The sequence below is a fragment of the Mixophyes fleayi genome, chromosome 11 (assembly GCF_038048845.1).
Source record: "Mixophyes fleayi isolate aMixFle1 chromosome 11, aMixFle1.hap1, whole genome shotgun sequence".
In the NCBI taxonomy this organism is placed as follows: Eukaryota; Metazoa; Chordata; class Amphibia; order Anura; family Limnodynastidae; genus Mixophyes; species Mixophyes fleayi.
In genome coordinates, this window is record NC_134412.1 from 27,488,360 (window position 1) to 27,501,596 (window position 13,237).

A 13,237-nucleotide genomic window follows, 5' to 3' on the forward strand; every position below is an offset into this window, starting at 1 on the left:
GCACGGAATACAGCATACAGGGCTTTAGAGTGGAATATAGTACAGCATAAAGTGTATTAGAGTGACATACAGTAAAGAAGCACTCTACACACTCCAGCGTCTTAAATAGTGGTACAATATCATCCAGTGCATTACAGTGGTTTACAGATTAGTATCCACTGTATTAGAGATGCACGGAGAAAAGAATCTAATGCAAAAGTGACACATGGTATAACACCTATTGTATTAGAGAAAAGCATGATACAATATTTATAGCACTGCAGTGGCACACAATACAGCTTCCCGGATAACGGAATGGCACACAGTACATCATTTGGGGTATTGGTGTGGAACGCAATACAGCATCCAGGGTATTGTAGTGACTACAGTACAGCATGTAATGTATTAGAGAAGCATACAGTATAGCATACACTATATTAGAGTGGAGTACAGTACAACATCCAGGGTATTGGAGTGACTACAGTACATGCAATGTATTAGAGCAGCATACAGTATAGCATACACTGTATTAGAACGGAGTACAGTACAACATCCAAGGTATTGTAGTGACTACAGTACAGCATGCCATGTATTAGAGCAGCATACAGTATAGCATACACTGTATTAGAACGGAGTACAGTACAACATCCAGGGTATTAGAGTGACTACAGTACAGCATGCAATGTATTAGAGCATACTTGCCTACTCCTGGAAACTTGTTTCCGGGAGAGGGGACGTGCCTGGAGGGTGGGAGGGGGCGGGGCCCAATCGCAGCATTTTGGCCCAGCCCCCACGAAAACGTAATTTCCATCCCCTCCCGCCCTCCAAAATAGCGTGATTCCGGGATGTGGGAGAAATGCCAGCTCTCGCGGGAGCCCGGGAGACTGACCCGAATTTCGGGAGTCTCCCAGACTTTCCGGGAGAGTTGGCAAGTATGTATTAAAGCAGCATACAGTATAGCATACACTATATTAGAGCAGAGTACAGTACAACATCCAGGGTATTGAAGTGACTACAGTACTGCATGCAATGTATTAGAGCAGCATACAGTATAGCAAACACTATATTAAAGTGGCGTACAGTACAACATCCAGGGTATTGGAGTGACTACAGTATAGCATACCATGTATTAGAGCAGCATACAGTATAGCATACACCGTATTAGAGTGGAGTAAAGTACAACATCCAGGGTATTGGAGTGACTACAGTATAGCATACCATGTATTAGAGCAGCATACAGTATAGCATACACCATATTAGAGTGGAGTAAAGTACAACATCCAGGGTATTGGAGTGACTACAGTACAGCATGCCATGTATTAGAGCAGCATACAGTATAGCATACACCGTATTAGAGTGGAGTAAAGTACAACATCCAGGGTATTGGAGTGACTACAGTATAGCATACCATGTATTAGAGCAGCATACAGTATAGCATACACCATATTAGAGTGGAGTAAAGTACAACATCCAGGGTATTGGAGTGACTACAGTACAGCATGCCATGTATTAGAGCAGCATACAGTATAGCATACACTGTATTAGAACGGAGTACAGTACAACATCCAGGGTATTGGAGTGACTACAGTACAGCATGCCATGTATTAGAGCAGCATACAGTATAGCATACACTGTATTAGAACGGAGTACAGTACAACATCCAGGGTATTGGAGTGACTACAGTACAGCATGCCATGTATTAGAGCAGCATACAGTAAAGCATACACTGTATTAGAATAATGAACAGTACGAATGATTCATTATACAGTATCCAGCATGTGTATAAAGTGAATCATACTGTTTCCAGTGACTCAAGTAGAATATTCACACATTGCTGTCCCCAGTGATGTCCTGATGATGTTGAGAACAGAATCATTTTGCTTACAACAGCAAATGTATCACAGTAGAAAGGGAAGTACAGTTGGTCTTGGTAAAGATTGCACTATATAGTCCAGTTTATAGCACACAAGACACAAGAATAGAACTCCAGTTTATCCATGTGTGAGCTGTGTATGTGGCCGACATTCTTATGTCCTGTTCCCGACAGGCAAACTGGTGGGTGACGTTGTGTTCCCAGAAAGTTAGTGTTACAGTTGTGTTCTCATAGTAAACAGGGCACATATCAGTTGCCACTTGATGACTAGGAATTCCCAGCAAGAATCCAAATCTTAGCTCGTGAGAAGGTCCCACAATTGTAATGCTAATAAACACAAGTATTTTCCATATTCCCAAAATATGTGACACTGCCAGAAAATAAATCCTGGAGTGAAAAATACTCACTCTCTCTCCGGGGCCTATTTATGATTATTCACAGTTTTTATCCATTAAGTAACATCTGTCATTGCGCTGTCCCGACATTACAGTCATGTGGGACAGTGGGTCCAATAGGAAGCTGTGTCGGTGGCAATGCCAGCAGCAGTGTCTAATGTAAAACTCTATAGCCTGTTAAATGACCTACCAAAGTCTTTGCCTGTTGGCATTGCCGCTTTAAATACAGGAAAGTGGAAGTCGCTATGCAAACTGCCGTGAATACAAAGTGCCGTCTTTGCCAGGGTTCGGGATATAACCGAAGCAGGTCTGTGATGTAGATTGTCATTTTCATGCTAAGTCTGCATTTGTTTTTTATAGTCATTTTTCAAATGGGATTTTTTTTGTCGTTGTTCTCGTCGTCGGTGGCATCAGTGTCATTATGATGATTACCACCGTTTCCAATAAGTGCCATGAAAAACTGAGTATATTTATGCATAGTTCCATTAGAAGAACATCATAGCCTATATCCAATTTAGTGACACAGCTACTTCATTCAGTACAGTAGGCTGATATAGTATAACTATCAATGTGTACCTACATACGTGCACACAGCGAGTCTGAACCAATAGTCAGCTAATAAATCTACTGGGAACTAATGATATCTCCAGGTGGCACTGGTTCCTACAGTATTATCATAATTATTAGAGCTGCCCATAAAATTTCTACCCCTACTGCCTGTAGGTGACAGATGTACTTTACATTTTTACTATACCAGATGGATATTTGATTTAAGTGTCTAGTACTCTACTGCTTTGTCAATAAAATAACATGTCGTAACATTTATCCTGACTTTTCCTCCCACTACTTTTTTACACTCATGTTTTAGTCATATCTCCACCTTGACATGTGCTATAGTTAGTTCTTAAAGTACCCCCACCTCCCATTTTTGTATCTCCACTTCAGTATGACGATAGTATTAATCTTAGCCTGGGGTCATGGGAGATTTCGACGGACACATTTTTCCAACCAGTAAATGAGGGGTTCTTAGATGTGGCCCAACATCTTATAGTGAATGAGTCATAGCATTCAATGGGAAGCACTGTTTCCCTGACACACAAGTACACTTTAACTCTAAGAAAGGGGCAGGCTGGGCTGGGGGGGCCGGTCCCATATTGGGCTATCATGGGCTTGATCACTGGACCACCTGCATTTTTATTCCTTTAAAATGTTCCTAATAGGTTGCCGAGTCTATTCTTGCCCCCCGTGCTAAAATTTGCCAGCCCTCCCCTGAGAACTGGTAGTTTAAACTAAGGTCAAGAGTGAACTATTGAAGTTCATTCAAATGAAAACAGAACTTTATTAATTTGCCTTTCATTGAATATTAGAGCAGATATTGTTATCATCCTTTATTTATAAGGCGCCACAAGATATCCGCAGCGCCGAATATAATACAGACAAGAGGGCCCTGCTCATAAGAGCTTACATACTAAAGGGAGGCTAAAGAGACCGCAGGCACAGGAGGGAGACATTAGAGGAGAACAGGCGCAAGAGGAGCGCAAACAGGGAAGAGGGAGGTGAGGAGAACAAGCAAGGAGATAGTTAGGTGGATGGCTGGAAGGCTTTGAGTTTTAAATGCTCGTTTGAAGACACACAGATTAGGGGACAGACAGATAGAGTGTGGGAGGTCATTCCAGTGGAGGGGGGAAGCCAGGGAGAAGTCTTGAATTCTGGCATGGGATGAAGTGATCAGAGTGCAGGAGAGGCAACGGTCATTGGCCAATCGCAGGGAACAGGCGGGAGTGTGAATGGAGAGGAGGTTGGAGATGTATGGAGAGTGGAATGAGAGAGGGCCTTGTAGGTGAGTGTAAGGAGTTTGAAAAGGGATTCTGTAGGGGAAAGGGAACCAGAGTAAGGCAAGACAGTGGAGAGGCAGAGGAGCAGCGGCGTGAAAGAAGGATAAGTCTCGCGGCCGCATTGAGTATAGAACGAAGAGGAGTGAGGTTGGGAGCGAGGGAGGCCGGTGAGGAGAAGGATACAGTAATCAAGACAGGAAATGATGAGTGCCTGGATAATGGTTTTGGTGGCATCTAGGAATAGGAAGGGCCGGATGCGGTCGATGTTACATAGTTGGAAGCGACAGGATTGAGTAAGAGATTGAATGTGAGGGGCAAAGTAGAGGGAGGAGTTGAGGGTGACACCCAGGCAGCGGAGTTGGGGAACAGAACAGATGACGGTATTGTTAACAGTGATAGAGAGATCATGGTGGGATGAAGATTTAGAAGGAGGGAAAATAATAAGTTCAGTTTTAGCAATGTTAATTTTAAGAAAGCGTGAGGACATCCAGGAGGAGATGGCAGAAAGGCAGTCAGATACATGAGAGAGAGGAAGGGGTGGTCAGGAGAAGAGATGTAGAGTTGAATGTTGATACTGGAGACCAAAGGAGGAGATGAGATCACCCAGGGAGGAGGTACACAGTGAAAAGAGTAGAGGGCCAAGAACAGAGCCCTGAGGAACGCCAATGGGGAGGGAAGAGAGGGGGGAGGAAGAGTCTGGAATGGAGACTGAGAAAGAACGATTAGCTTTGTTTACCCCCACATATGTCATAAGTGGCTCAATGGACTAACTGAGCTAACTGGACTATGGCAAAACATTTATAACTGTGTTAGTATAATGCTTTATTTTCCATATGCAGAAGACAATGATCTGAATGCAACAACCTATTTTTAACAGATAATCTATATAGAGAACTTGTTAACAATGGTAGATTTAAACAAGCTGCGCTTCAGAAGAGACGAACTAGGTAGATTTGTGGTTTTAGAATCCTATGAAATGTTCATGTGATATTCCTACCTTCAATAAACCGGTTTCAAATGATGTCTATAAAATGAATATGTTGTAGTAAAATGAACTTGCTGCTAATCAATGAGAGATGACAGATTTTGCACGGGTGAAAGCACACTCTTATGGCGACCTAAATGTCCCACGCTTGAAACCCTCCATGGTAGTTTATAGCCGCGTTGCTAGATTTATAGGGAGACAATACATTGTATGATGTGATGGGCAAACCAACAAAACCAATTTAGTAAAGTTGAAAGTCACCATAAATAATTATCATACTGCAGCTCAGAGAGTTCAGTGCCCCGAGCAGTTTTACAGGACAGTACTTAAACAAAAGAATTTTACTTGTATTGTTATGTCTGGGGTTACAGACCTAACAATACATTAGGTCATATTTCATTCGGATCAGTTTCCAATCTGTCTAAGTTCAATAGAGGCTTTCAGTTTCCAGTAGTGTGTATTACACTCCTCCAAGGCTGATGTGACCTTATGTGACTTATCAACTAGTCATCTTACTAACTAAGACACTTGTATGATGGGGTAATCTCCTAAGTCTAGTTTAATTATGTCTGTGCCATCGCTAAAGCGTGATATCATCCTTTACCCAGTTCTAGAGCATTTTATGTTCATTTAGAGATTTTTTGTTTAACAATATTCACTTCTAAGTATAAAGCAACGTTCAGAATGAAAAACATAATAAAACTTACTATCATCTCATAATCATATTTCAAATGTGAAATGGAATATAGTGGATGGATCTTATGGAACTGCAGTTTGTTAATAATATATATCTATCATACAGATGCAAAAAAACATACATTCCTACCTTTCATGACTTGTTATGACAGCTGTGCGTTTTACCCCAAAAACTAAGTTATCTGTAACTTATGTGTTTTATAATAAGACTATGTTATTATAAATGCTGTAATGTAGTTTCAAACTTTTTGACGACAACAATAATACCAATAACCATTTGATGTCATTGAAACACTCAACTTTGCTGGTAACTTTATAGATGCAGCTCCACAGCAAAGAATTACCTATAATCATCTACATTATAACCATATAATATACAAGTGATGATGATGAATGTATAAACTACTGTAAAAAATATCTGTATGAACAGTGAGTTCTGATGTCATCACTTCAGTGTTCATTATAAACATGGGTGTATTATAGAGAACAATGCTTCCCCTATGGTAAATTATTTTGGACTGCAGCAGTCAATCATGTTTGCGGTGACCTCGATAACAGACCTGACCCTGCAGCCTTGTGATTTAATATGGTCACAGAACTCTTCGGTGACTTCTAATATCCTTAGAGCTTACAGTAGGAAGTAATACAAACATAAACTTCATTTAAAACTTACCATACAACAAAAAAAACATTATTATCTGTATAAAAGAAATCTAAACAACAATTATATTATTAATTTTTTTATTATTATTATTATTATTAATGCCACCACTCATAAGTTAAATCACATCTTTTGAATAGGCATAACATGATAAGTGCACACAAATTTGAGTACAGTTAATATTTTGTCCTAAATTCTCGTTACTGGTAAACAAGGAGTTAAAGGTGATTTTCCTAGATATACATTTCCTTCCTAGTTTTTAAGCTTCCAACCTGATTGAGAGCAACAAAAGGCTCGTTCTTTTATGAAATCCTGGAATATCTCTGTTGTTCAGATCATTTTTGTTTTGATTTGTTTATCTTTTGTTTTTTTTCACAGTATTATGAACTTTACATTAACACATTGTGTCCGTATCCCTTAGTGAAGTGTTTTCAGCCTGCGTTAGTGTCGATGCACCTGCTGTTTCCTAATTTATGCTGCCTCCCCATCACCCTCTTACCTGCTGATAGTTCCATTCCTGGGGGGCAAAGTTGCTATCCACCACTTCAAACTGGAAATTGGTATGTGGCACCTGGTGCAGGATGTAGGTCCACCAAGATGCCCGGTATCCATGACTTAGGCTCATGGCTCTTTCACGACCACAAATAAATATAAACAACCACAAAAAAAATGTATGTAAAAAATAAAAAAAGCAGCAAAACTAAGAAAATAGTCCTTGGATGAGGCTGTGCTAATGCAGGTATTTTAGTTCTCAATGATCGGTATTCATCTTGTTAGGAGCGACTCCAACCAGTAGACATGGTGAGAACTGATGCATCTGAACTGTAATTGCTGATAGCAAGAAGAGCAAAGAAACAGAGAGGGAGGAGTCTAACATGTAGGTCTATCGCTATCCATTGAGATAATACAGTGATGGAAGAAAATGGAAGGGAGTAGCAGCACCCCCCAGTGGCTTATTAACAAATCTTCTATTAATTAGTTTGTCCCTGTGGTCTTTTATACTGAGTTACAAAGGCCATTTAGTAAGACATCTGACCTCTCCCATGGGCTGCTGCACAAAGCCTCAGCATGAGTTTTGTGCTGGAGATTTAGGACTGAATGTAACCTAGCAATGTTCATGTGCAATAAAAGTCTGATGGTATAGGATGCATTTTCAACCCTTAAAAACTCATTAGAGCAGACTACACATTACAAGACCAAATGCTTTCGGATGCAAAAACTACGCGAAAAGGCAGAACACAAAATAAGCATAAAATACTGTATAAGTAAAATGAGGTAAATCATTCATTCATGCACAAAACTATTGCAATATAAAAGTTAGAATAGTGTGGCTGGACACATTGAAATTTTTTTTTCAAGGGACAATTCACTACTGAGCTGGGACAACTGAACACCTCACAAGCAATACAGTTTTAGTGTACGTTAAGATATACAGTCGCTATATTTTCATTGCAATATATGTTTTTGCATTTTGAATGCTCCTCTTTAATAAATATTAGTCTATAAAACACAGAGAAAAAGAATAGATGTGAAAACTGCATCTAACAAGTAGAGCAAGTGGAATTTTATTGTGCCTATGGTAGGCATTGAGTAATTTCCATGGGAAACAATCTAGGGACAAAATATTACAACCTGGGACTGTTCCTAAAAATTAAGGACAGCAGCTATGACACAGTAAACACTAGTAATCATAATAAGAATTTAATTCCCACTGTCAGAGCTTTTGGACCTTCTATAATTGATTTTGTTTCCTTGTGTCAAAGGCACCACACTAAGGGCTAGATTTACTAAACTGCGGGTTTGAAAAAGTGGAGCTGTTGCCTATAGCAACCAATCAGATTCTAGTTATCCTTTATTTAGTGCGCTCTACAAAATGACAGCTAGAATCTGATTGGTTGCTATAGGCAACATCTTCAATTTTTCAAACCCGCAGTTTAGTAAATATACCTCTTAGACTGTTAGCTCTCCTGGGCAAGGAAACGGTGCCTGAAAAATTCTGTGATTGCCAACCATCAGTAAACTTACTGACAGTCATACCATTTTTGCTTATTGGTAAAATAATCTCGTGATAGGTAGAAATACAACATCTAACTGACACCACTAACTACATATAAAATGTTTAACTCCTTAGTCCAGTGATGGGCAACAAATGGCCCAAGGTCCGAATGTGGCCCTCTGAGCCTCACTTTTGGCCCCCACCTCCTTCTCGCTTTATTGTTAGGTTTATTTGTTATAGCTTGTAACACTTGTTTAATATGCCCGCTGATATGTTATTACAGATAGGTGTCTTTCTTTGATTCAATGTATTGTTTTAACTTATCGCTGAAATTAAGAATAATGTGCAGCCCTTTTGAAGGTTAGAGGGCCACAACATGCGGCCCCTGAAGTGTATCAGGTTGCCCATCACTGCCTTAGTCCTTCTCCTTCTCTATATTGAATATTGAGGTATATTGAGGTTGAATAACCTTCTCCTCACCGGCCTCCCCCGTTCTCACCTCGCCCCCCTTTGTTCTATACTCAATGCGGCTGCGAGGCTTATCTTCCTTTCTCACCGCTCCTCTTCTGCCTCCCCTCCCTGCCTTGCCCTTCCCCTACAGAATCCTTTTTAAACTTCTTACCCTCACCTACAAGGCTCTCTCCCACTCTACTGCCCCTTATATCTCCAATCTCCTCTCCATTCACACTCCCGCCCGGTCCCTGTGATTGGCCAATGACCGTCGCCTCTCCTCCACTCTGATCACCTCATCCCACTTCAGAATTCAAGACTTCTTCCGAGCTGCCCCCCTGCACTGAAATGACCTCCCACGCTCCATCCGTTTGTCCCTAACTTGTGCTCCTTCAAACGGGCACTCAAAACTCATCTCTTCCTCAAAGACTACCAGCCTTCCACTTAACCGTCTCTCCATGCTCGCTCTCACCTCATCACCTTGCTCCTCCTCAGAAGAGGGGAGAGCTTGCTCCCGTCTTCTGACTCCCTTTGTGCCAGCCGTCTGCTTGCCCTCCCTTTAGGATGTAAGCTCGTATGAGCAGGGCCCTCCTGTCTCTCTACCTTCTCTTCTGCTCCAACTTCAATATATTTGCTTTGCCTGGAGCCTCTGAAGTCTTGGTATTACTCGTTTATTGTTCTGTACTGTTATTCCCTGTACTGTCCATTGTTTTAACTGCGTACGGCGCTGCGGAAACCTTGTGGCGCCTTATAAATAAATAATAATAATAATAATAATCATTTATGTAACCTCATCCAGACCCTTTAGTGTTTGTGAACTACACTTGTCTTCTCTTTTGCTTTTGTGAATCTCTACTGCACTAAGTGGTAGCATTTCATTGTGTCTATACAAATTGATAGAATAAACTGAAAGAATATTATTACTATCAGTTGTCAAACTGGAAATTTAGAAGTTGTGGTATGGAAAATGTAAGGGAATGGAATTTGATAGTGTTACAATGAAGGCAGTAGGAGAAGTTGCAGTATGACATACCACCGTATACACCCCCACTTCCGCCACTGATTATTACTATATAAATTTGAAATCTGGGAGTCGATTGTGATTATTATTGCACAGATGGATTTAGCACTGTGATACTCGCTGTTTGACTAACATTCAGAGGCCCAAGAAGGACCAGTTAGGTGAAGGACATTGGGTCTCCATCGCTTCACATACGCGCTTAGATACACATGAACTTTTCTTCTCTTGCTAAAATTCCCTTTGGAGCAATTTTTAAGCAGAGCATTGAGTTTATTGGCTTGGACCCGAAGAACTATGGCACCCATTCAATTTCCTACAAAGCAGTAAAAACATTTAGGTAGATGGAAGTTCAATTGCTACAAGAATTCATAGCTCTAGGAGGTCCAGGTTGCTCATAAACACATGTTATTTGGAGCATGCATATTACATGTATAGTCACAGGTCCAAGACAGGTCACCCTCCCCTACAGGCTAATCTGAAACCAACTATATTTACATTAGAGCGGTTCATTGAATTTATTGTAGGTGGTGTAGACCATTTTTAGGGGGCTTACCTTGGACGTCTGCGTTTGTCTTGTGTGTTTTGGTGGTTGTTGCTGTCGTTACGGGTGTTCCGGGCGTTCCGATTCCCGTGGATGTGGTCTCTTGTATCGTTGTTTCTCCACTCCAGTAATACTCCCCAGATAATCATAGATATTATCAGCCTCCTCGGATTCGCAGCATCAAAATATACCCCTTAACACCCGCAAGTTAGCTAATCTAATTTAAGTCACTCCGTCGGCAATTTCACCTACACATATAGCGCTACATTATTCCCGATTTCAGCCGCATAGTTATATTCCCCTGCTCCCCTCCATGTCCAATAAATCAGATGCCCCATTTCCAACTGCCCACCCCTCCCCTAACACGATTGGTTGAAACACCAGATCCCAGGAATAAAAGAAACAACATAATATTCCTGACGAAGTCCACGGACCAAACCCGTTGGATACCAACAAGCAGCACTCACAGCAGAGGACCAGAAGACCCCTCACGCCACCACTCAACATAGACCCACTCCCTCACCAGGGACCCAGCAGTGGAACACACCGGAGCCTGTGCGTTCCACTCAGAAGCCGGAAGTTCGGCATTTGGAAAACACAGTGCGTTCCAATTGACGTAACAGGAAGCCGCTCGGCCCAGCTACTTTCACCGCTCGCAAGCAAGGAGAGGCCCTTATTCCCCCTGGACCCCACTAACAAGGATCAAAGAACCAAGGCACTGAACACAACTGCTCTTATAAGAGCAAAAACTTATAGAGCACGCAGTTAGTACCAATAGGGCACCCCCCTATTATACTCGCACCACACCACCTACATACCATACAAAGGAAGACACTTTAAATATTAATACACACATACCGCACCTAATCCCACTTATTGCATATATCAATAGACCCATTACACTTTAATAATATAAAATATTAGTTGCTTGCTTAAGATAGGAGCCCCAACCAGAGAGCTATAGACATACCACCAACATAACCAGTCTCCAAGCTATAAATAAGAGCTATAAATACCCAATTGCATTTATCCCCAAGACCTACAACACTTAATAATAGCTATAAGATGCAATCATCTTAGTATAGGAGCTATAGAGACAGAGCTATAAATGTTATCACTAACACCTTAAAATTTTCAGAGCTATAAACCAGAGCTATTAGCAATTAGCGGCAAACAAAACTACAATCAATATACACCGCATCAGAGCTATAGACATAAAGCAAAAGAGCTATAACATTTAAAACTGCAAAAAAGCTATAATCATCTGCTGAAATCACCAGCACTCAAGTATATTGTCTGTACCACTTCTATTGCATATCGCTACACCCCCCTCCCTATCTCCTCCTCCCACGTCCCTCTTTTCTCCACTTATAGGCACCTCAGGTTGCGCCACGGCAGAAACAAAGATACATTGAATTTATTAGCTTAGACCCAAAAAACTATGGCATCCAGTCGTTTAGGATTGGAGCGGCTACTTTTTGTGGCCTTAGATGGGTCTTCCATGGCAGCGTTAAAGCACTCAGGGCGATCAAAGCCGGATGCCTCCTAGACATATATCAGACCTACTGGAAAGTATATGCCCGACCGCTACCTTTGATAACCCAAGGCTTTGCTGCTTGTCACTTTTAGTTAGGGGAAGCGGATTGAAAGCTTGATTAGTTACGTGTCTCCAAGGTTTTTTATGGGTTTTTTTTGCCTTCATATGGATTACCACATCCCCCCTCACCCTTACCCCCCTCCTTCTATTCAACAAGTCTTTGCTGGTGTATTTTGTTTATTTATCTGTCAGGACACCATTTGATATAAGGGTGTTTAGTTTACAGGTGTGCACACGGTGAGGACAAGAATGTAGCTGGTTGGTCATTCATTTGGGTTTTGGGCATCCAGACACTACATGGTCCATGAGGGGGTCATCCTTTCCCCACTTTGTTGAGATTCATTGGTTGGGTCAGATGTTGTGCTGGCCGGATTTTATGGCCACGTCGGTCTCAGAGGTTAAGACTCCCTTATTTACAGACGAGGCACAGTTGGCAGGAAAGCATTGCCATCAGCAGCTGATGCAGGGAGCTTTCGCTGATTGGCCGCAGGTTACTTCTCCCTTCGATGTACATATGGCTCTTGGTCCTTTTGTGTGGGGGATTCCTTAATCTGTTTTGTGTGGACGCGTCATTGTGAGCCCAGAGGGGGAGTTGCTTCTCTGACACCAGATTAAACGCCAGCTTTTCAGTAAAGGATGATATCCTTGGTTTAGGGGATTCCAGGCCAGTTGGCCATCCACTCGTTTGGTTTAGTATTAGTCTGTTTATCCAAACTCGCATTTTGTTTTCTCCGTCACCATTTCAATTATAATTAAAACTGTGACCTTATTTGCCAAATGTACATTGGTGTCCTTGTGTTTATTTTATGATTAGAGTAATAAGTTTAATGTGGTAAAAAAGTTGTATTGTGTGTTTATGTGGTAGATAATATATGATACTACTACTGCTACACTACTACTATTACTATTACTATTGCTACTACTTATATTACTATTACAACTACTACTATTAGAAATACTATTACTGCTATGGAATAAGTTCCATTTTGCACCTGTTTGAGAAGAAATACTCTTTTCTTTTTCTGGATGTAGGTGGTGCTACCTCAGTGATATGTTCCTCATTTAAAAAGGGTCACATGAATGATTAATTTAATTAATGAATTAGCATTGATTCAAACACTTCAGTCAGAGTGGCAGCATATCTAGCTGAGATACCCTTTTCGGGTCTGATTCAAGAAGGCAGGTATCTGCCGATTTTGAGCGTATCA

The 13,237-nt window shown here is 41.2% G+C and overlaps 2 protein-coding genes across 5 annotated transcripts in view; one reads left to right on the forward strand and one right to left on the reverse strand.

The window, feature by feature from the left end:
• TTYH1 (tweety family member 1) overlaps positions 1-7,265 on the reverse strand; it is a 110,581-nt gene extending 103,316 nt beyond the window's left edge. For both annotated transcript variants that reach the window (XM_075190478.1, XM_075190477.1), the window contains exon 1: positions 6,924-7,265. In XM_075190478.1, the coding sequence (XP_075046579.1) occupies positions 6,924-7,049 (126 nt within the window). In that variant the 5' untranslated portion in view covers positions 7,050-7,265. The remainder of the gene's footprint in view (positions 1-6,923) is intronic.
• The window catches only part of LOC142107222 (immunoglobulin superfamily member 1-like), a 196,929-nt gene that overhangs the window by 116,001 nt on the left and 67,691 nt on the right, over positions 1-13,237 (forward strand). The window lies entirely within an intron of this gene.